This window comes from Acanthopagrus latus, chromosome 9, assembly GCF_904848185.1.
Source record: "Acanthopagrus latus isolate v.2019 chromosome 9, fAcaLat1.1, whole genome shotgun sequence".
Classification (NCBI taxonomy): Eukaryota; Metazoa; Chordata; class Actinopteri; order Spariformes; family Sparidae; genus Acanthopagrus; species Acanthopagrus latus.
In genome coordinates this window covers 27,280,998-27,307,914 of record NC_051047.1, presented here as the reverse complement: position 1 = coordinate 27,307,914, position 26,917 = coordinate 27,280,998, and the positions used below count along the sequence as shown (strand labels likewise).

Here is a 26,917-nt window from a genome sequence, read left to right as displayed (position 1 = left end):
TGTTGTTCTTCAGGGGGAGAAGGGTGATCAGGGTTTGTGGCATTATTTCTTCTAAAAAAGGAAAATGACCATTTGATTAAAAGAAGGGGGGGCAACATCAATTCACCCTGTAATTGATATGATAATTATCACTGAGTGGATCATCAGTCTGCTCTGTGTGGTTAAGTGAAACTCCTCAAAGCCAAATAAAGATGTATGCTATTTTTAGGCTGTAGGTCTTTACTATGACCTGAAGAGGACACCCATCTGACTGAATGAGAGTTGCTGCAGCAACAGCTGCTGAGCTGTGAGGCTTTTCTGTCCCAACCAGCACACTTAAATAGCACAGAGAGGAAGTCAGAAGTACTTGTAAAGTAAAAACTCATCATATATTTGTTTGGGTTGTATCATTGTCTTAAAACTACCTCATTTACAGCAGGAGACGGTTCCCACTGAGAGCTTCCCACTGTTTTCTATCAGGGAAGGAAGCGCACACATCTGTAAAACTCACACTGCTCATTAAATTAATCATAACGTGTACATCATGTGTTTTTCAGCCAGCTATGCCTAAATGTCTCCATAACATCACGGTGACTGTCAGATACTGTTTCCCCTGTAAAGTCTGGTTGGTGTTTACAGTGCTACGACTGGAGCTTTGGACTGGGTTGGGTTAGCTGTTTAGCATGCTAACTTCAGTAGATATTTCTGCAACACAATACATAGATGTATTTAACAAAAAATCGTATTTCTGCTAATTCTGTTAATAATTTGTTAATTTTTTTGAATGTTTTCAGTGACAATTGCATGATGTACCTTTAAATCTGTCATCTTAATAAACAATAAAATCTTCTGATGAAAAAAATATATTTATCTTTTAATGTCTCTAATTAATGTTACATATATACACACAGTTTATTCCACTTGTTATGTTTGTTGTTATTTTTGTTTTTAAAAGTGCACAGTGCAAATTCTGCCTTATGGATGAATGGATTTATGTGCATTCATGTGCTGTCGGAATTATCGCAAAACGTTTTTCCGACCAGGAAAAATCCCATTAATCCACCACAAGTTGGAACACCAACAATTAAGAGAGTTGATAAAGCTTTCGTAAAGGAAACATGGCGGATAAAAGTAAACATTGGGTTGATAGTAACAATCCTTTAGCAAAAATCATTATTCTATCTCGTTATTGTGTCGTTTTCCTTACGCTTCCTTGTCACTCAAATACCGGAAACAGCTGTCAACGTGTTGTTTGAAATGTCTGAGCGATAAAAATCAGAACAACTTCTTTCTGGCGTCCATGCTGCTCTAAAACCCGGAGAAAGGACGACTTCCCGAGTCGGAAAGTGGGGCCATCCGAGTCGCACCTGAATGCAGCATTTTTCTTATTCCATAGGACCTCTGCAGAACGTGCCCCCAATCCTGATTGGCCAGCGCGTGTCCGACGCCTTCTGACGCTGAGCCAATCGCGTCTTCAGCATTGGCCGGTTCCGGTACATCCCCCGCACGTTCCAGCTGGTCAGCCCGCCCAGCCGACAGACCCCCTCGCGCGGAGCAGTTGCTGGTATTTAAAAAAAAAAAAAAAAAGAAAGAAACCCAGTCGATCTGAGAATCCCTGTTCGCTCCAGAACCGACAGCCGGTCCGGTTCATCGTCTTGTTCTGAGTGTTTTATTGGACACGAAGGGGGAAAAGTGCAAAGATGGATCCGCTGGTGGCTGCGATCGATCAGGGCACGAGCTCGACGAGGTTTCTGGTGAGTGACGTGGTGGAGTCGGTTGAAACGTTGAGGGTCATTTCACTTCTTCCTTCACAACAGTTAACGCGCGACGAAGATTTCGACTGATAAAACTCACTAAAAGTGTTTATTCAAACTTCGTACAAGTAATAACGCCAACATTAGTTTAATTAGCCTGTATGCTAACTTACACACAACGAGGGAAACCCCCTGTCGATACCGCTGTTGTGTCTGTTTAAGCTAGCAGCATTTTCATTTTCTCTCTCTAACCACTAATAAAAGACATTTACTGAACTATTTAACGTTTAAACATAGAAACTTTTTACTCCCCTGCTGGTAAATGAGCACAACATCTACTGTAAGATGCTGTAACTGAGTTTCAATGAGCTAAACTATTAGCAAAACAAGTTATGTTCTTATCTTTCCTCTATTATGAAGAGCATCACAACATTAACATGTTCATAATTAAACCTGAATTTATTTGAAGCATCGTTGCATCATAAAACTAATTGGCCATCGTCATGTGATGTAGAGAACTAGCAACAAACTTCCACAAACATTCAAAAAAGTGCAACAGAGATTTAAGTTTTAAAGGTTATTTAGTGTAAGAATGACTTTATTTAATGAAGATATTGTTTAACTGTAAACACACAGTAGAATAGCTGTGCTGTGATTACTTATCATGTGATTTACTGTCCTGTACTGTGAAATGTTTACACTGAATGTTGTGAAACTGGAGCCAAAGCAATTGTAAAATACTGTAAAAGCAGTTAGATGCATTAGTTAAACCACATTTCATCTTTATTCCAGGTGATAAATGATCATTTAAATGCCAGTTAACCTTTTCTGGCTGCACACAAAGAAATATTGGATAACAGCATGATATTTGTTTGATTATTGAAGTTCATGAATCAAAAATAATGTATTCATATACTTTGTAGTGGGCTAAACTTTCAGTTTTAAATGCACAATATGTAATTTCAGCCTATATAGGTGTCAAACTCCAGAAGAAACCAGTTACGCAGTGCAACATCAAACTATGTTGTCTAATCTTACACCTCGTTTGTAAATATATCAATATATCTCAAAAAGCTGATATGCTGCCCAGCCTGATCCATTTTAAAGCTCACTCACTCATCCTGTTCTGCACATTTTTGTCTAAAATGTCCCTCTGTTTTTTGTTTTGTTCACACTGTTAACCAGCAAAGAGACTTAAATATGTTTTAACCCAGCTCCTTTGTCGTAATGTTTCTGCTGCTGGAACCAGATGAATCCTGTTTACTGATCCTTTGTGAATGAAATTGGGCTTTCTCAAGTAGGTCAGCTGGAAGCTTCAGACTTGGCACTGATTACAGCTGTTTGGGAGCTCTGTGGAGATAAAAAGTTTCACTTGTTAGATTTCCCAGGCACAGATGAACAGAATCATTGATTCCTGATTAGATCTGGTAAATATTTTGTGTAACCTGACATTTTTTTTTCTCCGTTTGATTAACTGAGACCACAGGGACTGATTCAAAACTAGTTGTGAGAACTTTGCTGTGGATGTTTTCTTAATTAGTGACCAGCTCTGTCCAAAGGGCCTTTGACCCTCTGTGAGGTCCCTGACTGAATGCTGATCTGACGACTTTAGGTGAATCACAGACAAGGTCATTTCAACCCGAGGTAAAACTTTAACCTGGAAGGCTCTTTATGAGATGCATTGATGCTCCCAGGTGACAATAAACATACATGTCTCCACCTGTACATGATGATGATGATGATGATGATGATGTCCTTAATCATCCAACTGAGCCTCGACTCCTGCATCCTCCCAGCTTTTCTGCAGTCGCAGCAGCAGATAGACCGCATGAAGTCATCAAGTATGTTCAGTAATTGTCAGCTGATTTACGGTACCAGGTCAGCTTGATTGTATTTAACCTTTTCACATTCAAATCATCATTATCTAACCCCCCCTTGAAGTGACATAGTAACATAACATGGTGTTTTGTAAAATAAATACACTAAATAACTGTAAAAATACAGTTGCACTATAATGTAGTAAGGACCAGGGTGTACTGTATCTTTATAATCAGGTTCGAGCTTTGCATTACAATTTTTTTAAATTTAAATTTTGTTGTTAAAACAAAGACTTTACTGTGACATGAGAACTTCGGGGTGTTTTGTCTGCATTAGATGACTCCATCAGCTTCATGCAGACATGTATATCACTACAGAGGTTGTATTTGTTGTCGGGTGTTTTTCATGGTGTATTGTGTTCAGGACTCCTCCTGTATCTCCACCTGCTGAAAGCCACGTCACATCAGTGTTGGTGACAGCAAAATGAAGGAGTCCTGTGAGGTGATGTCCGTAAACTGCCGTCTAAAATCCCTCCATGCCTCCTTTCTGATAGTTTCAGACATTTCCTGAAATTTGGAGATAATTTGCTTTCTGTGCCAAAATAGACACCCAGGGACACATTAAATTGTTCTCATTGAGGACACACAGTTGTCAGATTTGCAGTCAAAATGTGTCAGTGATTAATGGACTCAGGCCTCCTACTTCAGCTTGTCTGGTCACACTCCAGTCATTCCTTCGATGACAGGGTGATGATTTTCCTGTTTGCTGTCCAACTGTGTGACTTCAGCTGAATGTTACCTCTTTCCTCTCGGTGTCAGCGAGGTCGACCTGTGGCCTGCCTCTATCTGTGTGTCTGCCCGGTTTCTGCAGCTGTCGTAAAGTTTAAAGAGTTCAAGGTTGCGGCGAAGCTTTAAGCAGCTTGTGTGTCATATGCTCTTCAGGTTAATGTTTCCCAGTTTCTCCCAGTGTGGTGTGTTTCCGTATTGAATTCATATAACCTGGCAACCTTGAGTGTGCGGCTGAGCTGTGTGCCTGTAGTGCTGCTCACAGGAGGCTGCACAGAGCTTTATCCTATTAGCTCATTAGAAGAAATGCTTACTTCTGTCTGACTCACGCAGCTTCATGTTAAATCTCTCCTCCTCCGTAACGGAGTCTTCCTGTATTGTGCCAAAAAGACTTTATCCCCTTTAAACAAGCACTTTTCTTTATCCTCTTTTTTTTATTTCTATGATTTTACCAGTACCAGAACCTGCAATAAAATACCAGTGTATTGAGAACCTTGAAACATCTTTTGATACCACAACAACAACAAAAACACAAAAACTCCCCAGGAGCCAAGAAATTGGATAACTTTCTCTATCTTGTTTAAAAAAAAAATAATATTCCGCCTGATTATAGATCTGTTTTTAGTATCATCTGTACTTTCGATACTATTAAATGTATAAGTAATAGAGATCCTATTGTTATAAACACATGATAACTGATGATTAATAGAAATGCTTTTTCAGTTTTGTTCCACAATTCCTACTCAAATTGCAAAAAATTGCAGCTTCTGTGTTTCGAATATTTGATAATATTCCTACTAACTCTGCAGCCGTTGTGATATTTAAAATGTATTCATGTGTTGATATTCTTGACAACCTTGTTTTCTTTCGGCTCTTGGTCTCTCATGAAGTGAATTTTCTCCGCAGGTGTTCAACGCAAAAACAGCCGAACTGTTGAGTCACCACCAAGTGGAGGTCAACCAGAGTTACCCCAAAGAAGGGTGAGTTCCTTGAGCTAATGACATTCATGATATTGGTCTGCCAGTTAGTTTTCAATTAATTGTTTGTTTAAGAATGCCAGATGATAGTGACAGTGCATATTTTAATTTCCCCAAAAAGTCCAAGGGGGATTCTTAATGTCTTGTTTTGTCCGACAAACCGACCAAAACACAAATGTATTAATTCTTTTCTCTGAGGGGAAAAAAAAGAATATTTTGCACTTTTGCTGCTCAACTTCATTATAACACAATAGTCGCAGATGCAGCTACAAAGAAACTCTTCAAACCAACAAAACCAACGTTCTCCTTCTACAACTAGTTGTACAGAAACACTCGATGTAAATTGTATCGTTATTTTACGGTTCAATATTGTAGCTGTTTGTTAAACTAACTTAATACAAACTGGAAAAGAAACTGTGCCTTCTGCTTTTCCTTTGAATGTTAACTCTTTTACCTATGTTACAATTTAACTGCATTTTAGATGAATCACTTACTTTGTGTGCCAGCCATAACAAAACTGAGTCTAAGGTCCAACTCTGCTTTTATTGTACGTATAAAAGCTTGCGTGGTTTTTGGTTTTTTTAGTGGTGTGCTACATCAGTAAATTGTCGGTCTGGTCAAAATTGTGTCACAATGATTTTCATTTTTACTACAAATGAGTATCAGTCCCAAATATCTATGTTCAGTCTTCTTGATGTCTGATAATCTGCATCGGCCCTGAAAAATCCACATCGGTCGACCCCTACCTGTGTAAATATTGCGTCCGATCTGCTGTAGTAGGTTTTGTATTCATGAGATACTGTTTGTAAATTAGGCACTTATCATCTCACAGTTCTGATATTTTAACAAATAATGACCACTGACACAGAGCAGCCTAGTGATGTGACGGGTAGAAAGTGCAGCAGCAGACACACACTATAACTACAGGATGTGTTAATGGGTTTGTTTACATCTTTTGTGTCTCTGACATGTGTTGACAATTTGTGTTTCAATCAGCTGGGTGGAGGAGGACCCCAAGGAGATCATGCAGTCTGTGTACGAGTGCATCGAGAGGACTTGTGAGAAACTCCATCAGCTCAACATCGACATCTCCAACATAAAAGGTGGGAGTGGAGACAGACTTTGTGAAAAAACTGACCATTAGCCACACCTCGCAGGGAGGAGTGGGTGGAAGATGGAGGCTTTATTGACATTTATGTTGTTGCTTTTCTCTCAGCGGTGGGTGTGACCAATCAGAGAGAGACAACCCTGGTTTGGGACAAAGAGACGGGAGAGCCGCTCTACAACGCCATCGGTGGGTTCATCATACATCTCTGCGAACAAGTATCACTGTAAACACATCACACGTGTCCCTTCAGACCCCCAAAACCCTTGTAACTCTCCTCGATGCACAGTGATCAGCATCTCTCTCGCAGCACAATACAGCAGCATCCATAATGTTGTATACAAGTGGAAATCTGTTAAGAATGGGTTTAAACTATAGAATAAGAATAAAAGAAATGTAAAAAAGAATGAATTTGTGGGCAGACATGCACATTTACACCTCCTCCCTTGATTCCACACTTGATTTTAAGTATTTTCTGTAAAGATTTCCTTTGCTGCAACTTCTGTGTTACAACCAGACTTAACACTCCCAACGTCTCGTCTGAAACATCTTAAATTGAGCAAGTAAGGAGATTATGTCATCTGGGAAACAGCACAGTGCATGACTAGATTGCGTCAGACTCCAGTGTCCTGTGTCACGCCTGCCCCTGCCCCCACCTCCCACCACCCACCGTCCCATGTGGTAGTGATTCAGTGAAGGAGCTGAACACATGCAGACACCACCCACTCGAGGCCTGTGTGTAAAGAGAAGCTTTCATTGATACCCCAGCGAAGGTCTTTAGGTTCAGTTTGAAAGGCTGGTTTATCTGCAAACCGCCTCTTGGTTGGTGTGTAGATGAAATGTGAGTGTGAAAATCAAATGATTCTGATGTCATAAGCCCGCATTTGTAGGAAGTTGAGAAAGTCTGTGGTTTCAGCTATTCATACTCGTTATCCTCGGAGTTTATATACTTGTGTTGTTGCTGTCGGGCAAAAGCTGTCAAACTCTTGAGTTTCACATAAACTGGTGCTACTGGTTCCTGGAAGCTGTCTAGCTTCAGGCTGTAGCTTCTGTTGGATGTTGTGGTGAAACACCGTCTGAGATAATTATTAATGATCGGTTATTTTCATTAGCTTCAGGTCTCAAAAAATGGAAATGTATATAGCATCTAAATTAAGTTGAAGCTGGTAAGTTTCACCTCTTTTCGCTCCTAATAATCATTATAATCATCGTCAACTCCAAGACATGACACCTGTGACAAGATGTACAAGTTGTTTTATGGAGTTAAATGCCAAAAGGGTTTCAGAGTCAGTCTTTTGTGGAAGAACTGCATTATTTGATGACATTTCTGTCTAATTCAGGACTGTTTGCTTTGTCTGTAGTTTGGCTGGACCTGCGCACACAGTCAACAGTGGAAAGACTCATTAACAAAACTCCGGGCCAGAACAAGAACCACCTCAAGGTGAGAGAGACGCACAAGAAATCCTTTGTTTTATAATAGATTTTAGATTCAGGGTGCAGCTCTCACAAACTACAGTCACTTTACTTGAGAATAGAAATTTGGGTGATTCTCTCTAATCTTTGTTTCTACTGTTTTCTCTCCAGCACAAAACGGGCCTTCCCATCAGCACCTACTTCAGCGCGGTGAAGCTCCGCTGGCTGTTGGACAACGTGGAAGAAGTGCGACAGGCGGTGCTGAGCGAGCGCGCCATGTTTGGGACCGTGGACTCCTGGATCATCTGGGTAAGAGCCGCTCAAAGGCTGCAACTGTGGATCTGACCGAAGAGACCGAGGGTTAAGAAAACAAATCATTCTTAAAGTGAGTCTTGGCTGTGCTGAATAAAGTTTGGTTACAAGCCGGAGTCAGAGAATACAAGAAAAGACGCTGTGTTTTTCTTGACATGGCAGCTCCTTTTTAAAATCAAGCTACAGAGGGAAAAAATGATACGTTTCTAATTGTGAAATTGTCTACAGCATTTGATGCACACTTGTAATACACGGTGTTATTTTCTGTAGTGCCTGACGGGAGGCAGGAACGGAGGCGTCCACTGCACAGACGTCACCAACGCCAGTCGCACCATGCTCTTCAACATTCACACCATGGACTGGGATCCTGAGCTCTGCAGGTAAACCCAACAGAGCAACATGAATAACCTTCAGCTTACGTCTGTCAGCCTGTCTGTAATGTCTTCTAGCTGCTGTTCTTGCAGTGGTGCAGCTGGTCTCTAAAGTACTTTTGACATCGGTCATGCAGAGAGATCAGTCATGAATTTACACTGTTCTGAACAAGTTAAAAATCTCTTATAGAGTGTTTTTAAAAAAACTGTGATTCCCGCACTTGCCTGCAGTGAAATCATTCCCAAGATGCACCATGTTTGTGACTGGTTGCTATCGTGCTTCTTGCAGGTACTTTGACGTCCCGATGGAAATCCTCCCTAAAGTCAGGAGCTCGTCTGAAATCTACGGCTGGATGGTGAGTTCAGACAACCTTCACTGTCTGTTCTGTAATCCTGTGTGTGTGTTGTGAGATGGACCTGATAGGATCTGACCTACTTCTGTTTTCCAACTCATTCAAGGGCTGTAAATCCCTCCCAAATTTAGATTCAGCTGTAATCATTAAACATTCTGCTGAATGGTTCCATGAAGCCTTTTGATCACTGTAATGGCCACAGAGCTTGATAAGATAACTGTTTAATTCCTCAGAATAGGAGATAATGTGCTGATAGTGTTTCTAGTGAAGTACTAAAAGAATTCCAGCTGAAACTTTATTGACTGTCTGATGGACACGATCCATTTTTCAAGCGATAGGAAGTCTAAAAGACACAGACTGAGTTTGTAATTTTTGGGTGAAATGTTCCTTGTAGTTAAATAAAGTTCCTCACTGTGTTCTGACTCTGATAAATGACCTGATGAGACGATCCAGTGTTGTTTAGAGGCTGTTCTGGCAGATGATTCCATACCACAGCTACCAATTATATTGATTTTAAAAAGTAATGAATTGTCATTTACGTAACGATAACATTTCCTCTTCGTCTGTTATCGTGTGTGTCTGTTTGTCTCTGCTCGTGTCTTATCTGTCAACCTGCTCTTCCATGTTAACTGTAAACCCTTTTTAGTGCAACATGCACTTTGCCCTTCAGTCCAAAGTGGTAGTGCTGTGTTTGTTTACCTTATTTTTCAGATGTTTATTCCACCTTGTAGATTCAACCTGTCATTTACTGTTGGAAAGCCTCTACGCAGATCCTCCCTAACCTACAATTTAAAAAGCAGCTTTTGTTCCTTTTTGGAAAAGATGTTTTTCACACACTAAAGCAGCATTTCTCTTAACAGTATAAATGAAATTTTAGCACAAAAAAAGATGCTATCTCTTGTTATCCTGACATTTGCAACAGCACATTGTCATGGAAAAGGGCCCTTATCTTCATTTGTATCAACCACAGACAGGCATGTAAACAAACGCTCTGCAGTGCTGGTGTTTATCTGGCAACAGGCAAAGGTGTCGCAGCTGTTAAACTGATACGATCAATAATAATAAAACGTTCTGACGTGACTGGGATTATACAGTATTATTGCTACCTGGAGATTATTACATTAAGATGGAAATTTGAACTGATAACATGCTGAATTATGTAATTATGGCTCATATAGATTACTGTGACTTCAAAATGTTTTGTTTTATTATGACATATTTTCTCCTTACATGGGATTTTTTTAATTCAGAAAGTCTTAGCTGGCGTCATTTATCCAAACCCTAAACTTGTGTCTCTGTCTTGTCACCAGAAATCCAGCTCTCTGACAGGAATTCCGATCTCTGGGGTAAGTTTGAGAACAGTGACGTCTGTCTTTCAGCAGTGTTACGTGTGGCTTTCCTCCAGACGTTCCCACTCGCGCCTCATGATACTTTGCCCAGGCCAATATTAGCCCGTCACAGATGTATCACGTCAGCGGCGACCTAAAAGTAGCATGAAACTGATCTTCAGAGGTTAATACACGCAAATTAATTTAACACTTACCTCACTACTGCTTAGTCTAGTTCATTACAGTTCACATTTTTTTGTTCTCCTATATTGTTGTTGTTTATTCAGTGGTTGCTAATATGATTTTATATAATTTGTAGAGATATTCACACCTAAAAATCTGCTGCTCATGTTATAATTTGGATAACTTTACTTTTCAGCTGTCTTGTTCAGTAGAGCCTGACTGATACTGATATTAGAGAGGAAAAAAAATACAGATATCATATGTAGTGGCTGATAGAAGCAAAGGTTTTTGCATTGATCCTTCAAATGTGGTCATCAAACTCTTGTGACAAAGACTGTCATGGCCGTCTAACCATGAGCTTGTCTCTTCAGTGTCTCGGTGACCAGTCAGCTGCCCTGGTTGGTCAGATGTGCTTCAAGGAAGGCCAGGCCAAAAACACGTGAGTCGTCTGTTCATTCACTCTGGAATGGTTTTGTTTTTTTTATCTTCTTCCTTCAGCTTTCTGCAGTCATAGTGCTGAAACAAGATATCGACATTAAAGACAGTTTGCTGCATGTGGAAATTCTGTGATTATGTCACCAATCTTTCAAACAACTAAGTCACATCGACATCACATCATTTGTTTGCCCAAAAATGTTGCAAGATTTGTTGCCAGGTTCCTCTTTGAAAGTCGATTAATGATTAAACACCTAAAAATACAGATAGTAAGGCAGGTTGTGCAGATTAAAGATAACAGTTTTTATCTTGTTGAATTTGAAAGCAATAAGATGAATTTCCAAAACAAATTAGGCGTATGTACCGACAGAGAGCTGGGATTATCTTCTATCTCATTCAGACATAAAGTGACTGATTGTGACTGACAGGTTGTTGCTGTCATTTCTTTGTTGAGTCTTGAAGAGGAATGTCTTTAATAATTCAATCGCTGGTCTCTAATCTGTCTTGTTGTTGTGTGAAGGTATGGGACCGGTTGCTTCCTGCTCAGAAACACAGGGACGAAGGTAAGATGCTGGTCCCAAGGAAATACTTTCTTTAAATTGCACCTTTGTGTTCGGTTCCTTCACGCTCTTGTTTTTCTTCCGACTCTCTCAGCCTGTGATGTCGGACCACGGCCTGCTGACCACAGTCGCCTACAAAATGGGAAAAGAGGAGCCGGCGTGCTACGCACTCGAGGTGTGTGAAAGATTTCATCCACCCTCTCATTTTGAGCTCGCCTCTACATTGCAGTGGTCAGCCACTGTCACTTAGACCTGATGTGATTCGAGTCTGTTGTCTTTCCTCTCAGGGTTCAGTGGCCATCGCAGGGGCGGTGGTGCGGTGGCTGAAGGACAACATGGGCATCGTGCAGTCCTCCTCTGAGATCGGTACTTTGCATCTTACCTAATCTCATGTGAAATTCGTGATTCATTAATGCCAGTGTTGGTTCTCTTTAAAAAAAAAAAAAGACACTTATGTTTGAATAACAATAACCTCTTCTTGTTTTGTTCCCTCTGTCTTCTCTCAGAGACACTAGCAGCAGCAGCTGGCTCGTCTTACGGCTGTTACTTTGTGCCGGCGTTCTCCGGACTCTATGCCCCCTACTGGGAGCCCAGTGCAAGAGGGTAAGACTGTCAGCTGTTAAAACAAATGTCTGAGCCATCAGCTGCCATCTGAAACTGAAATGAGGACAAAGGGAGAAATGTTGTCTATAATAATGTGACACGAGTTTGTTTTCATGTGTAGATTCTCAGTTTCATCCTCAGAATCAGGACTGCTGATGTACATTTTCAACCTCTCTCTCTTTACTGACGTGTCTAACTGTAATGCATCTTTACTGTATTTTCTTTGTTTTGCAGCATCATCTGTGGACTCACTCAGTTCACCAACAGGAACCACTTGGCGTTTGCTGCTCTCGAGGCCGTCTGCTTTCAGACCAGAGAGGTGAGCAGTGTCCCCTTCTTCACCCAGTTTATTTTGTTTTTGTCCTACTTCTCGCTCTGAGACGAATGAGAAAGGAACATGCTTATGTCAGTCAAATGACTGCAGATGCATCACATGTAGATGTTATGTACTTAAAAGATGATTCTGGGTCTTTTCAACCTCATAAAACCTTGACTGTGGCTTTATGATTTGCGTGATCAGAATGCATTGTTTGGTAAGCGGTCTCGTCAAGAACAATAAATAAAGCGAGCTGTGTGAGCCGCCTACAGCTCTCCAAATATACATGATTTTACAAGAATCAACACAAACATTCATCTCTGAGTCTGTAAAGTCTCTTTTCTTACTTCAACAGCCCTGTAATAATAATCATGTATTCCAATAAGAGATTGAAAATACCAAATACTCTTTATATCAGCAGCTATTTCAACAGTGTTTGGTGTAAAAGACCCTGCAGGTTTTGTGTGATTTCTATTGGCTGACATTGGTTTGTGTTTAAGTGGCACATGCTGGTCTCATTCAGATCCTCGAGGCGATGAACCAGGACAGCGGCATCCCTCTGACGATGCTGCAGGTGGACGGAGGCATGACGTCCAACAGGCTGCTGATGCAGCTGCAGGCCGACATCCTCTGCATGTCTGTAGGTAAGAAGACTCGTGACGTGCAAATGCACGTACTTCATCATGCTGACTTGTGTGAGTCACGTGAGCTTGAAAATGTAAAAAAAAATCTCTGATGTGGAGTAAGAAGACAGCGAGCTGGTCAAATCTCTGTAGCTTGATCTTAACCTCTGCCTGAAGCCAGAGGCTCCAGGCTACATCAGTGGCTACCAGCATGGAACCCCTAAACCTTGAGTGAACTTTCAGTGGTCATGTTGCTTTGTGAGTCATGTAGGAACCAGGTTTTGACAAGGAAGGAAATGTGTGTGATTAAAAAAAACAATATCTCTGTTCTGCTGCTTTACTCTTAAACGCTGTAAAAGCATAAATGGCTTTACTCGTCAAACAACAGCTTTGAACTTTACAGCTCTGTTTGGTCAATAAGAGAAACCATTGACGCAAGTCTGAACCTGGACTTTAAACTGTTCTGTCGCTCTGACTTTTGTCCCATTTTAAATAAAGAGAACGCAACATGAACCTTGACTTTGATGTGCACGAGTAGAACCCAGATTTACTGGTGTGTACGTAACCACGTACCCGTGAATGTCAGTCGGACCTGAACTGACATCAGAACGTCCAGCTGATATGTTTGCTGATATCAAGACAGACTGCTGGATGTTTATTTCAACATGTAAAGTAAAAATACACAAATTTAGGGATGAACTCAAATTTAAACAATATCTGTCACTTTGAAACTTTTCTGCTGGAATGATTGAATCGCCCGGTTTGACATAAGACATCAGAGATTGTTCTAATTTTTATTCTTTTGTGTTTGTGTTTCGTCTGTCCCGTGTTGGTCCAGTCCGACCCACCATGTCCGAGACCACAGCTCTGGGTGCAGCCATGGCAGCGGGGGCAGCAGAGGGGGTGGAGGTGTGGAACCTGAGCCCCGATCACCTCCCACACGTCACATCAGAGAAATATATACCTCAGATCAACTGTGACGGTGAGGAAGACGCACCCGGAGGAGAAGTGTGGTGCACTTTTTTTGGGCACGTTGTGATCACTCACCTGACCCGTCTGTCTGTCCGTCTGTCCTCTTCACAGAGAGTGAATTCCGCTTCGCCCGCTGGAAGAAAGCCGTCCAGAGAGCCATGAACTGGGAGACCATAGAGCCCTGCTGCAGTTCAAACGGTACGCGTTTGTCTTATGAGGGAAATGTTTAAATGTTGAAGATATTCCAGCATTTTTAAATTTTTATTTTTGCTTCTACTGCAGAAGGTGACAAGCCAACAAATGATATCTGTTGTTTTTAGGAAATATAAGGAATAGTTTCATCTGTGTTTCATGATGTTTTCCTGAACCTGGAGTTGTAAACACGTCTGTCTGAGTCTGACTGTGATCCATCTGGGATTCTCTCTTTCTTTCCTCCTCGCTGACAACAGGTTTAGGAAAGAAGATGAACGGCGCCCCCTGGGGGGTCCCTCCCACCCCTCCCCCCATCAGAGCGGACCCCTAAGGTCCGAGTTCACTCCTGCTGCATGCCACGCGTGACGGTTACAGCACTAACACGTGTACGTTGTGACGGGGCTGACTGTGGCTCGGTCACATTTCTGGGCATCACTAACACAGTGTGACGACGGGTCGGACCAACACAGAGGTTTCATTTAGGAATGTTTTCTTAGCGGCTGTTTGAGGCAGAGTGATCCACTTTACCTCAGGAATAAACACAGAACCAGTTTACATGAGACACAAAGTGAACAACTGGATAAATGTGAGAGAAAGAAAAATCCATGCACATCAGGATCATTATGAAATGAATCAACTCTGTGTTGGTCCTGCCCTCAAGTTAATGTTGGGTCTGCATGTTTCTGTATTCATCACTTTCCTCCTGTCAGACCGTTGCTCTGTCATAAGTGTAGCAGCAGGTTAAAGGACCAGTTCACCTAAAAATTAGAATTCAGTCATTATTTACTCACCCCCAATGTCGATGGAAGGTTTGGATGAGTTTCATAGTTCACTAAACGTTTCTGGAGCTTCATGCAGGTGTTTCGTCCTGTGGTGGCGCGTTACGTGCTGCATCATACAGAGTTTTGCATCCCTGAAGCGCATTTCTGTTGGTTCGCATTGTGTGTCTGGTCACTTGTAATGTCAAACAGCTGCTCCTGTAGAAGTGAATGCTGATTCTATTAATTTAATCCAGACCAGGGCCTTCTCCATAAAACTAACTTGGTATTTGGATTCTGTAAATCAAACCTAGTAGTTTTATTGCTGAGACCTATTTTAGGTTTACGTGATAGATTTTATGTTTTTGCCTGTTAACTTTTGACTAAGTACTTTTTCTTATTTTGCCCTGTATAAATAGTCCAGTACAGTGATTAGATGCTACGTGACAGAGCAGCCGTCCAAATGGGTTGAACTTATTGCTTTTGCCTCTCTGAGAATGATCCCAGTTTATTAATGATAAAATGATCTTGTTTGGCCTCACAGATCACCAGCAGTAATCGCGGTACGGGAACGTGGAAGCCTACTACGGAGAAAAACTGGAGGAGGAAACGAGCTCACGGTGACTGAAGGACTTTGGCGGCTGCGTGACGTGAGATGCGGTTGTTTCAGGTGACGTGTTGCCTTGTCAGCAGTAGTGACAGTTTATCATCAACCTCAAGTGCCAACTGGACTGAAGAGAGACAACCTGTGGAGTGTTTTTCAAGCAAGAACGGAACCAATTCTGATCAAACTACTGTCGTCTTCCCTTTTCTAATGTAAGGGAAACCATCCTCGGAAAAACTGTGAATTTTGCCTTCTTCACCTTGTGCAGCGGGATGTTCAGGTGTTCCTCGTCTGAAGTAAAGAGTCGCACTATTGTACCTCGTCGCTGTAGCAAAACGGATACTGTACTGTTGTTAACTGTTCTGTAAATAGTGTTGTTGACAGGGACTAACTCAGCGTCTGTTCTGGGTTGTTCTTTGAAGAACTGGAGGAAAGAGACAAAGGTTTTATGAGATAGTATGAGTTTAAACTTTTTTGGGATCGACAGGTAAAAACACTAACATGTTTTTAAAGGTTTTGTATTACTGAGGAGTGACACCGCAGGCTCTCAACAGCACTTTATTTGTCATGTCTGGAGAGGATGATCGTTGGAGCCCTGCAGAGTTTTTAAAGGGAAAAGTGTTTTCTGTTTATAAATTTTTTTTAAATTTTTTTAAGCTCATAATTACTGAAATCGGCACCATGACTGTAAAGATTCAATCAAGCATCCATCCATCAAGTCAAAACATGTTGATCCTATGAACACAGATTTGTATATTTCAGATTTTTATTAAATCCGAGCCGTTTCACACCTTCACTGATGAAAATCTTGAAGCTCACTTTAAATCAGAATGAAGGTACTTCAAACTTAAAGGTCCCATATTGTGATCATTTTACATAAGTTTACTCTTTTTTTGGTTAAATGCTTAAAATAACGTCTCTGGTAAACACAAGCTTCTAAGACATTTTTATAAGCAAGTGGTTTTATAACAGTGGTTGCTAACGAGTGTCTAAATGAGACTACAGAGGCTGTCAGGGACATTAAATGTCATCACAGCAAACACGGACACTCATCTGCTCACTAGTCCGGCTTTACAGGACAACTTCAGTTAAACTATTCTAACTTTGCAACTTGCACATCGATCATTTCATATGGACGTGTTTTTTTAGAAGGACGTAGTAGTGATGCGGATGTAACGGCTTTTACTTCGGGTGATTTCATTTCAGATTCAAAGATCATCTGTGAAGATTATCTTGCTGAACAAAATGTGTAGGAATCATAAATTGTGTTTTGCCTCAGTGACGTCTTGTCATTGGAAGCGGGGTGATGCTAACCTCTTGTAGCGGCTCATAGGAAATAAAACTAGGGGTCACTGCGTCACTGAATCTTGGACTCTTGTGTGACCGGCGTTGTATGACTTCTGATAAAGAAAATTAAATGAACACACCTCAGACTACTGACATGTTAATGCTGTGACCACACTGGGCAGGTTCAAGCAAATACCACTGATGAAACTGCAATGACAGAGTGTTCATGAGGAAGGAATGCATCAGTGGTTCTAACCTCTCCTCCTCATCAGAAGTCATACAACATAGATGTTTATCATCTTCTCATAGACTTCAATACAGCTGACACCACACTGAGATTCAGACGTAATGACCCTTTCTTGTTCTGAATTCTTTAAATATAACCATTAAGTCCTGATGACTCCTTGAAACATTGGACTGACATTGAAATCTCACTTCCTACAATATGGGACCTTTAAGTTAAATGTTTATCCAGATTTTCCATCATTTAAAGGGAACATTTAGTGACTGTATTAACTGCTGTGATGCCTGCCAGTTATTCATTGTCTGTATTTTGTTTGATGACATGTAACGCAAGAGTCTTTTCGCTCTGCAGGACTAAATCGATGCTGCAATGATTGTGATGACGATGAAGACTTGAAATGTAAAATAAAAACGAGGACACGAGCACCTCACATGGTTTAAAATCAAGTGACTGTAATTAGAAAAGTCTACAGAACATGAACGAAGCAAACTGAATGTACATAAAGTCAATAGATGTAATAATCCGGGCAGGTGAAATGAAGAAAATCGAGCATTTCTGTTGAACGTGACGTCAACACGAGGAATTCTTCAACATTTACATGATGGGGGGTCTTATGATGTCAGAGGGACACGTGACGTAACACCCGGCTCCAAACAGGAAGTTCATGTAATAAAAAGTTCTTCAGATACACAGACGAGGAATCAGTCCAGGATTTATTTTGCTGCAACGGTTCAGCGGGAGAACTGCCGCTTGTCTCCCTTCCCGCCTTTGTTGACGTGCTTAAAGAATTTGGACTTGTGTCCTTTGTTGGACTTCTGGTATCCGAACCCTCCTCCACCGCCGCGCTTCTGAATCTTCACACCTCTGCTGCTGTTGACGTCTGGAGAGAAGGCGAGTTAAGATAAACAAACTGGAACAAAACATGAAAACGACTCCTGACTCAAAACGAACAACAACAATACGCAGTTTGAAATGTAACACAGTGTCAAATCACAGCAAAGGATACTCAGGTCGACGTATGGAGGCACTTTGAAGCCGAACGACAGCGCCACCATGGGGAGGTTGAGGGTGTTGACGCTGTAGATCTGTTTGAGCGAGTGGGAGTCGTAAGCCCTCACGTAGGACTTGTAGGCCTCCTGCGCCGACTTGTGGAGATAGTAGTTCTTCTCAATCAGCTTCTCCAGCTGGAGAACAGGAAACAGTTTGACACTTCAGTCAGACAAATAATAGGAGCTTGACTAAATTAAATGTTTGCTGCAATTATAACCTCAGAAATTCAGATTTAAGACTATTTCAAGACTTTTCAGGCCTTAAAAATGTTTTAATTTGAGGTTTCAATGACTTTTAAGACTTGTATGCCTCCTGATTCAACAAGATATTGACTGAAGCTAAAGAAGTGGAATTCTTACCTGGGACTGGATATCGGAGATTTTACTCCAAGAAAAATCAAACTCGCTCAGAGGAACCTGGACAACAGAGGACACATGTTAATAAAGGCAAATCCTACTTAAAGACGCGGCACATTCATGTTAGTAAAGGCCACTTTCAGAACCCAAAAACCTGCAGGACGATTTGAAAAACGTATCAAAATGAACAAAAATTGTCACAACCAGAAACTGTAAAAACAAGATATATTATCAGATTTTCACATTTCTGACAGTCCTTGAACTAACTGCGTAGGAGGAACATTTCAATTGTGTAATTTTGTCAAAAATCACTTTAATCTAAATGTAAACTACAGTGTTATTCTGCACAGAAGACAGTTTTGAGTTGAGACAGTCACCTTGGCCTGTTTCAGGTAGCGGAGGAAGCCGAGCTCTTCTGGTCGGAGGATCAGGAGCGCGTGGCCTCGGCCGTTGATGCCTCTGGCCGTCCTGCCCACCCTGTGGATGTACTCCTGTGGACGTAAAGAAAAGCTTGACACACGTCTTTAACCGTCACTCCACTTCGATTCTCACAGAGAATTCATATTCTGCTGCAGTCTGTCGGAGTAGTTTTGATACCTTGGGGTCATCTGGAGGGTCGTACTGGACGATCCAGTCCACCTCGGGGATGTCGAGCCCTCGAGCCGCCACGTCAGTACACAGCAGGATGCCTGAGTCGGCGTTACAGAACTGGAAGAAGGTGGTGGTACGTTTGGTCTGCTTCTGCTTGCCCTGAGAAACAGAAGAGGAACAAACCGTTGTGTTTTTGTTTGCTGTCACAACAGCTGGCTTGTAAACGAGGCTTCTGGATCTCACAGTCTCTCATCTTACGTGGATCGCCATGACGGGCAGGTCGATGTAGTTGAGCAGCTCGTAGTGATACTTCACAGACATACAGGAAGAGAAGAACACCATCAGCTTCTTCTTCCTGTTCTTCTTCAGGAAGGTGAAGAGCAGCAGGAAGCGCTTCTCTGACGGACACACCACATAGCCCTGAAACACAACACACATCACTTAACCTCAGATTATATGTCGTACACGTCACAACAGATCCAACAGAAATGCTGCGACAGTACCTGCTCCAGGCCGTCAACGGTGGCGCTGTCTTTGTTGTCGTCCACGCCGACGTACAGAGGCTCTTTCTTCAGGGAGATACGAGCCAAGTCCTCCACCTTACGGGTCTGAGTGGCTGAAAACAGCATGGTCTGTCTCTTCTCTGGAGAAAACACAGGAACAAACAATCAGAGATGTAGGGAGAGAAGAATGGCTTTCTCACAGACTGTTGAAAATACTGTCCATACGTACTCGGCAGCAGTTTGATGATCTGCTTCAGCTCCTCCTCGAAGCCGACCTCTAAGATTCTGTCGGCCTCATCGATAATCAGACACTGCAGGTTCTTGTACATGAATCCAGCCGTATTCTGAGGGTGCAAATGTATTTTTTAATGTTCAAGTGTTAAAGACAAGCGGGAGCTGAGACAATGAACAGCAGCGATAAAACCACCAACTCAAATAATGTGACGCTCACCTGGAGGTGGTCCAGCAGACGACCAGGTGTGGCCACCAGGATGTTGACGCCATTGGCCAGTTTTTGGGCCTCAGCTGAGCGGTTGCTGCCCCCCATGATCAGACCATAGGTGTGCACGTGGTACTGCATCAGCTCCTTCATCACACCGTACGTCTGCATCGCCAACTCACGCGTGGGTGAAAGGATCACGACACCGGTACCTGAGAGGACGAGGAGAAAGAGTCAGTTACAGACTTATAAAACAGTTTGATACGTTGGGTGAAAGCTTTATAACTCCCTCAATCAAAAAACAAAGGAGAGATAATCATCTTACCGTTTCTGGGCATGAACCTGAGTTTGTAGATGAGCTCTATAGACGGGATGAGGAAGGCCAACGTTTTACCACTTCCTGTCTTGGCAGCAGCCAGAACGTCCCTGCAGAGAAGCAGAAAGGAAACTAATTATCATTATAGTCACAATAACATTACTTTCTTCTGTCCAGCTCATAATCTGTGATGCAGTTTGACATTCTGTTACATGAGTTACAGAGACGAACAGACTTACCTCCCCTCCAGCAGGGGGCGGATACTTTTGTGCTGGATCTCAGTCATGTGCTCGAAGCCCATCCCCTTCACCGCTTTCAGCGTGTGCTCACTCACCAGCTCAGCTAGAGAAGCGAAGGACGTGTCCTCAAATGCTCCTGAAACATCAGTTCAGTTAGTGAGTGCAAAGTTTACCCGAAAGCAGGTTCGTTTTAGAGTAAAGCCGAGAACAGAAAGCAAACACAGATATTTCCTGCAGATATTCAGACTAATCCGTCGTGTCCTTGCAGTTAAATCCAGGCGGGAGAATCACTGGTGACGCCTCCCAGAGAAAACCACAAGAGTCTCTGTATGCCTCAGTTGACACCCGTTTCATGATGGAAACACTGAGCGGGCAACACATAGAGGCAACGCTGGTCCTGAACTGACTGCTCTGACACAAAAACATTTTTCTCTGCATTCACACATTGACAACACTTTGAAGTTTTCTAGAATGACCTTTCTTTTGGTGAATATGAGATTATAATTAAGGATCTGGGCCCTAAATTGACATATTTTGGTACGTAAATGACTCTTCAGCCCAAAAACTTTGAGAACTGGTCCAGTAGATCACCTCCGCTGGAAGTTACATTACAGGTGGCTTCAATAGTTGAAGTTCATTTTCTAAAAGTGCTCGTTACACCTCCGACAGACTGAACATGTTATTCTAAATGTCTGACGGTGTTAGAGAAATGATTCCTACAGGGATGAGTCTGCTTCTCTTGTGTTGTGAAACCCTTTTTGTTTAACCAGAAACAGCCCTTATATCTCTTTAAAGCCAGACTACATTTACAAACTCATGCATTTTATCACAAAACAAATAAAACACACTTCATTCAATACCAACCCATTTACCCACGGCTCCTTTTCTGATGTGATCTATACATCAAAACAATCATGATAGAGATTTTCACAAGAAGCCGCAGTTTTAAGTATAACAAAGTCTGACTTTTACATTTTTATAATTGTTGCATTGTTTTACTACTGATGACTCAGATGTCAGACGTGTGAAATTTTCATTAATCAAGCACATGAAAAAAATACAAATGTTTTCATCGAACAAAGCGAAGATCTTTTGTTGTACAGCTGAATTTAAATACCTGTTAAGCCAACGGGTAATTCAGGTTGATCTTCCTCCTCATCATCTCCCTCTTTGGGTTTGTCATCTTCATCTTCCTCCTCCTCATCACCCTCCTCCTCCTCCTCATCATCATCATCATCCTCACCCTCCTCCTCCTCATCATCATCCTCCTCCTCATCATCATCTGAAGCTCCCTCTAGTTTAACATCAGCCTGATCTCCATCTTCATCTGCTACTGCTGCTCCCTCCTCCTCCTCCTCCTCTTCGTCTTCTTCTTCCTTCAGTGTTTTGGTCTTCTTCTCAGCTGGTATAAAAATTAAAACGTGTTAGTTTGTCATGACAAAAACACCAATCCGACAGCTTCATGTTGTTGAACTCCTCCACCTGTTACCTGGTGACTCGGAGGTGTCTGCCAGTTTTCTTTTCTTCTTTTTCTTCTTCAGAGACGTTTCCTCTGTCGTGGTCCCCTTAGATGGTTCTTCAGTCGGCTTCTTCTGTATTTTCTTGGGCTTCTTATCTGTCTTACATGCAGATGCTGTTCCCTCACATTCCTCCTCAACTCCATTTGATTTTACTGACAAAAACACATTTAAAGAGATGATTAACTAAATACTGAGGAAATAGATGTCATGCAGTTATTATGTGCTTCCTGACTTATTAATGCCTTCAAATATTTAATTAAGCTTCTGTCAGTCTGTATAAGGTGTATTTATTATTTGACAGGGACAGTACACAATTTCTTAGCTGTAGCAGTGTTAGCTTAAAGCTAATTTCCATCTGCAGTCCCTTAGCAGGAGACAGAGACAAATCTAGGAAAATAAAACATTAACGCACAAATATAGTCACATAACAGAACATCATCACTGACCAAAAACATCAGCACAAGCTAATACTTCAGATTTTCCTCTGCTGACTCTCAAATTGCAAGAAAACTCTGGAAACCTGAACGCTAGCTAGCTTACTGAGCAAAATAAAAACATGAAAACCACGACCAAATTCAGGCAAATTACTGTGACAAACGCAAAATAACTTATTTTATTATACATAAATCTACTCTGACATAATGTATGTTAGTGAAATTCAAGATCTTTTACATTTTGGGACCTCCCGATCAGAAATCATGCCGTGAGGAGCTAACGCAGCTAGCTTAGCATGTGAAGTTCGTCACCGCGACAGAAACACAGAAAACAAACAACAACAGCCGAATAATTTTATGTATCCGCCCTCACCTGTTTCTTTCTCTTCTGTCTGTCTGAGTAGTTTTCGCTCCTTGTTCTTCTCGTTTCTTTTCTGAATTTTCTTCCGGAGAAGCTTCATCTGTAGGTCCGCCATGGTTACGGAGCGCAGCACACGTGTGTATGTGTGTGATGTTCAGGACCCTTCGGGGTAACCGTCTGCACTGCCTGAGTGGAAATACGAAGGACCTCGAACATCTCACAGACAGGCACTTAAAAAAAAACAAAAAAACAAAAATCGCATTGTTATTTTTTATAAATTATGTTAAACTAATTTGTATTTATCTACCTTTATTTTCTCATTAACAAACGATGCTATCATTTGTATTTTATTTACTTATTCGATTTTTAGATAAATATTGTTCAGTTCAGTCTTAACATGAAGTCAGTTTTTCAAGTGTTAATTGGAGCTCTTCAAGGCTCTGAAACACATACAACTCAGAAGAAAACAAAAATTGTCTTGTTTTCCACTGTTTTAACGATCCCCAAACCAGGTTTTTAAGATACATAGTGAGAATATAGAATATTCTGGTTCTACACACCTTTTCCCCCCCTTTCTCTTTTTCTGATATCTGACTTCCCCCCCTTAATATTTTCATACCAAATATTATTATTATTATCCAATATTATTATGCTTTTATGAAGGTAATGTGTAAAATGTCCACAAATTAGAAAACTACACGAGACATATGGTAATTTAAAGAGTATCTTAACACCACCATCTGCTGGTCGGTGGCTGCAACTATCAATATTTTTCACTCTTTGGCTCATAATTAAAGCGCATCACTAACAGATTAACACACACTGTTAACAGAGTAAGTAAACAAGAAGTTTTCCTAAACCTGAACAACTGTTTTTGTGCCTTAATCCAACCAGAGCATTGTTACAACACAAACCTGACAACTGGACATAAAGAAATGTAAAGTTTCAACATATCATATCTAAAGTTTGAACATAACCATAGTTTGCACAAACATACATTGCCAACTTTCATTCCGGTGATTCGGCTGCTTTTTCTAATATCAGTGTGGTCAATTGTGGAAATCCTCTACAAAGTGTTAATCTGTGCTAATAATAATATTACATAGTTCAGGAGTTTTGGTTGGCAAAGAGGGAATTTATTTATCATAATCAGTTTTCTACTGTTAAGCAGTTTCACACATTCAGTGTGTTTACAGGTGTTGGTGGAGATCTACTGCATATGTAAACAAAGTAGTTTAAAGCCTTTTGTAGCTCCAGAGACAGTTGCATTGTGGGTAATGTGGAATTCATGTTTTTAAAAGCAGAGTTGTGCTCCTATAACATGTTTTCACTGCAGATCAAATTGATACAGCAGAACCCGAGATATCGCCTTTATTGTTCCATACATTCTTTCCTACATTCCCCACAATGCAACTCGCCCACTGAGTGACATCACTGGAGGCACTTCATCAGATGAGATGCAGACCAACACCTGTAAACACACTTTTAATGTGCGAAAATGGTGGAGTTGCCCTTTAAGAGGCCTCCTAACCTACATGAATAATGGCGTTAACTTTGTAACATTTTCAAGCCGGTGGGAGATTCTCCTCCTCCTCTGTCTTCACCGTGTGAGCGTCTGTCTCTCGTTTGATCTCAGAAGCCTGAATGATAACCTGAGAGCTGCTCAGGCTCAGCCCCTCCAGTGCCTGACCTCGCTGGACGGGCTGCGATAACTGACTCCTGGACGTTCTCCTCGTGTGCTCCGTCTCCTCCCACCTCCTCCTCCCGACCTCGCAGCCTTTGCTCTTCCTCTTCAGAAACTTCTGCCTCCAGGAGTAGTTAGTCTGTGAACACGGCTGTTCGGGCCTGGAGCAGCTCCACGACTGCCCGGGCACGGACGGCGCTTGAATGCATCGTCTCTGCGCGTCCTCCTCCACCGCTGTGAGCACCAGGTCGGTGATGTCTCGGCGGAGTCTCATGAGCACCATGGGGTCTTTAATGTGACGCATATCTGCCAACATCACCTCTGCAAACTGGTTTAGTAGGTCGTGTTTGGATGTGTTTGCTGTTTGGTTGGAGGAGCCTGTGTTGTTGTGATGGTGCAGACAGCTCAAAGACATGACGTCTGTAACTTGAGGCTGTTGGTTTGGACAGCGAAGGGCAGAGGCGCCAGACGGAGGCTCATCATCCAGATCTCGTCCAGTCTCATCAGCATCCAGCGGGCTGCCAAATGAGCTCCCCATCTCCTGATCAATACTTCCCTCAGTCTCCGGCTCCTCATTGTCCTCCTCGTGATCATCAAACTTTTCCCCCTGCAAAAAACACAAGCTCAACATCTGCACGGCTGCATTCAAGGCTTTTCATGCATCAGTTTTAATCTTACCAGATGTGGATCACCGCGCCTGCGAACTATGTAAGGCCTCAGGAAATCCAGCTTCTCCCTCAGCATCTCCTGCTGGGCTGTGTGGACCCTCTCTGGGTGATACAGGACCCGCCCGTACTGAGTCCGGAGGGATCTGGATCTTCTCTCAACATCAGATACTGCAAGAAAAAAGGGCTTCAGCAAGACATGCAAAACTGTGATAATATCAACTTGATAGCAGAGAAGACGTAATGATCAGGGATCATTAAATCTCAGTGTGATCATTAAGAATAACCAGTGATGGAATGTAACTTACTATAATTAACTCAAGTACAATTTTGAGGTAATTCACTCAAGTGTTTCAATGTTTGCTATGTTTTACTTCCTCTGCAATACAATTAAATGCACCAAAAATAAAAATAAAGATAACAGAGGTCATTATTTACATTCATAAAATTGCCATAAAATGATACTTTGCATTAATTTACTTCATAACTTTATAACAATCCAATTATTTACAACCTTTATTATTTATTAATTTACTCATTTTTTAAAATTATATGGTTATTTACTTATCAATATCACTCTGCTTTGGGTAATTTAGAAACCTCAACTTCCCAGAGAAGTTTCCTGTTTCGGTGCACTGCTGTCATTTTGAACATAATGTTTAATAATGAACTGTAAAAAAAACTTCATTGCACATCTCTTTACCACATTTGAGTGATTGTTGTAAAAACAATGCGTTTACACTGGCCAATAGATCTATGTAACAGAGTATTTTACTCCCTATTAATGTTGGCATAAAGAATTGACACAAATAATCGAAAATATACCGATTATCGTGCTAATAATATTCTGTATAATCGGTCTACTTATGTTGAACGTTACATGTCTTCTTGTATCCTGCATAGACCAAATTAACAAATCATTTTCTATAAATACTGAGCTGCTTCTTGCATGCTGTTTTTTCTTCTTCTTACATGTTAAATAAATAAAAACACTGTCTGTGGATTGATTACCAGACTTTCCGATGGATGAGGCGAACTCGCTCCACAGCCTGGTCTTCAGGTCTTTGTCGTAGTAAGAAGAAGCCGAGGAGTTATAAAGACACTCGTGTTTCCGCCAGAAGTCTATGAGCAGGTTGTCCATGGTCGGACCCCAGTGTGGCCCCCGGATCTGACCCCTGAAGTGTGTCATATATCCAGAGAGCACCTGTCCTGCTCCTCACCGGCGGATCCACCACGTCTGTGTAATAACACAGGAGTATGTGTCTCTTCTTCTGTGGTTCAGCTGGAGGAACGACTGTTACTGCCACCTACTGACCTGACAGTTCACAGGGTTTTTTAAAATATTAATTTGATTGAAATATATGTTTTCATGTCTTTTTAAAAATATGTATGCATTTTTCATTTAATTTTAAATGTAATTTTAAAGGTATTTATTCATTCTTTTTCTTTAATTTAATTATTTATTCACTTTGTGCACTTAAATCGAGAAGAATTCCGCCCACAATTCATTTATTCATTTATTATATTCATTTAATTGTATTAATAAAATAAGAGCAAGGTTTTTTAATCATATATGCAGGTACAAATTGACTACTACTACTAATAAAACAGCAATAATAGTAATGCAACAACAACAATACTACTACTACTACTACTGCTGCTGATAATAATAATAATAATAATAATAATAATAATAATAATAATAATAATAATAATAATAGAAAGGATAATTTTTAAGATAAGTTTGTAGGTATAAGATCGATTTTTTCATTAATGAAAATAGTAAT

At 41.2% G+C, this 26,917-nt stretch overlaps 3 protein-coding genes across 5 annotated transcripts; 1 reads left to right on the top strand and 2 right to left on the bottom strand.

The window, feature by feature from the left end:
• Positions 1-1,483: 1,483 nt before the first annotated feature.
• LOC119025545 (glycerol kinase-like) lies at positions 1,484-16,924 on the top strand. 3 transcript variants are annotated; one of them, XR_005076847.1, is made up of 20 exons: positions 1,484-1,733; positions 5,243-5,316; positions 6,310-6,416; positions 6,530-6,607; positions 7,780-7,859; positions 8,003-8,140; positions 8,414-8,523; positions 8,804-8,870; positions 10,178-10,213; positions 10,750-10,817; positions 11,334-11,376; positions 11,468-11,548; positions 11,661-11,739; positions 11,880-11,976; positions 12,211-12,295; positions 12,816-12,936; positions 13,754-13,897; positions 13,999-14,085; positions 14,337-14,465; positions 15,382-16,924. XR_005076847.1 is itself a non-coding variant. In XM_037109195.1 (20 exons), the coding sequence occupies exons 1-19, from the start codon at positions 1,680-1,682 to the stop codon at positions 14,408-14,410; spliced, it is 1,623 nt and encodes a 540-aa protein (XP_036965090.1). In that variant the 5' UTR covers positions 1,484-1,679; the 3' UTR covers position 14,411; positions 15,382-16,924. The 3 variants fall into 3 exon arrangements, 2 of the variants coding, with proteins under 2 accessions (XP_036965090.1, XP_036965092.1); XM_037109195.1 differs by having other exon boundaries at positions 14,337-14,411; XM_037109197.1 differs by lacking the exon at positions 14,337-14,465.
• Positions 16,925-17,402: 478 nt separating this feature from the next.
• Positions 17,403-22,980, bottom strand: ddx18 (DEAD (Asp-Glu-Ala-Asp) box polypeptide 18). The gene is made up of 14 exons (XM_037109194.1): positions 22,794-22,980; positions 21,956-22,138; positions 21,584-21,868; positions 20,467-20,602; positions 20,237-20,337; positions 19,924-20,123; positions 19,702-19,816; positions 19,473-19,612; positions 19,228-19,389; positions 18,976-19,128; positions 18,756-18,869; positions 18,382-18,438; positions 17,979-18,156; positions 17,403-17,852 (listed from the first exon to the last, which is right to left on the bottom strand). Exons 1-14 carry the CDS (start codon positions 22,894-22,896, stop codon positions 17,704-17,706), a joined length of 2,076 nt encoding a protein of 691 aa, XP_036965089.1. The 5' UTR covers positions 22,897-22,980; the 3' UTR covers positions 17,403-17,703.
• An 810-nt stretch (positions 22,981-23,790) lies between these two features.
• On the bottom strand, positions 23,791-26,439 carry LOC119025546. Its single transcript, XM_037109198.1, has 3 exons — positions 26,142-26,439; positions 25,144-25,301; positions 23,791-25,072 (listed from the first exon to the last, which is right to left on the bottom strand). The coding sequence occupies exons 1-3, from the start codon at positions 26,317-26,319 to the stop codon at positions 24,347-24,349; spliced, it is 1,062 nt and encodes a 353-aa protein (XP_036965093.1). The 5' UTR covers positions 26,320-26,439; the 3' UTR covers positions 23,791-24,346.
• Between the last annotated feature and the right edge of the window lie 478 nt (positions 26,440-26,917).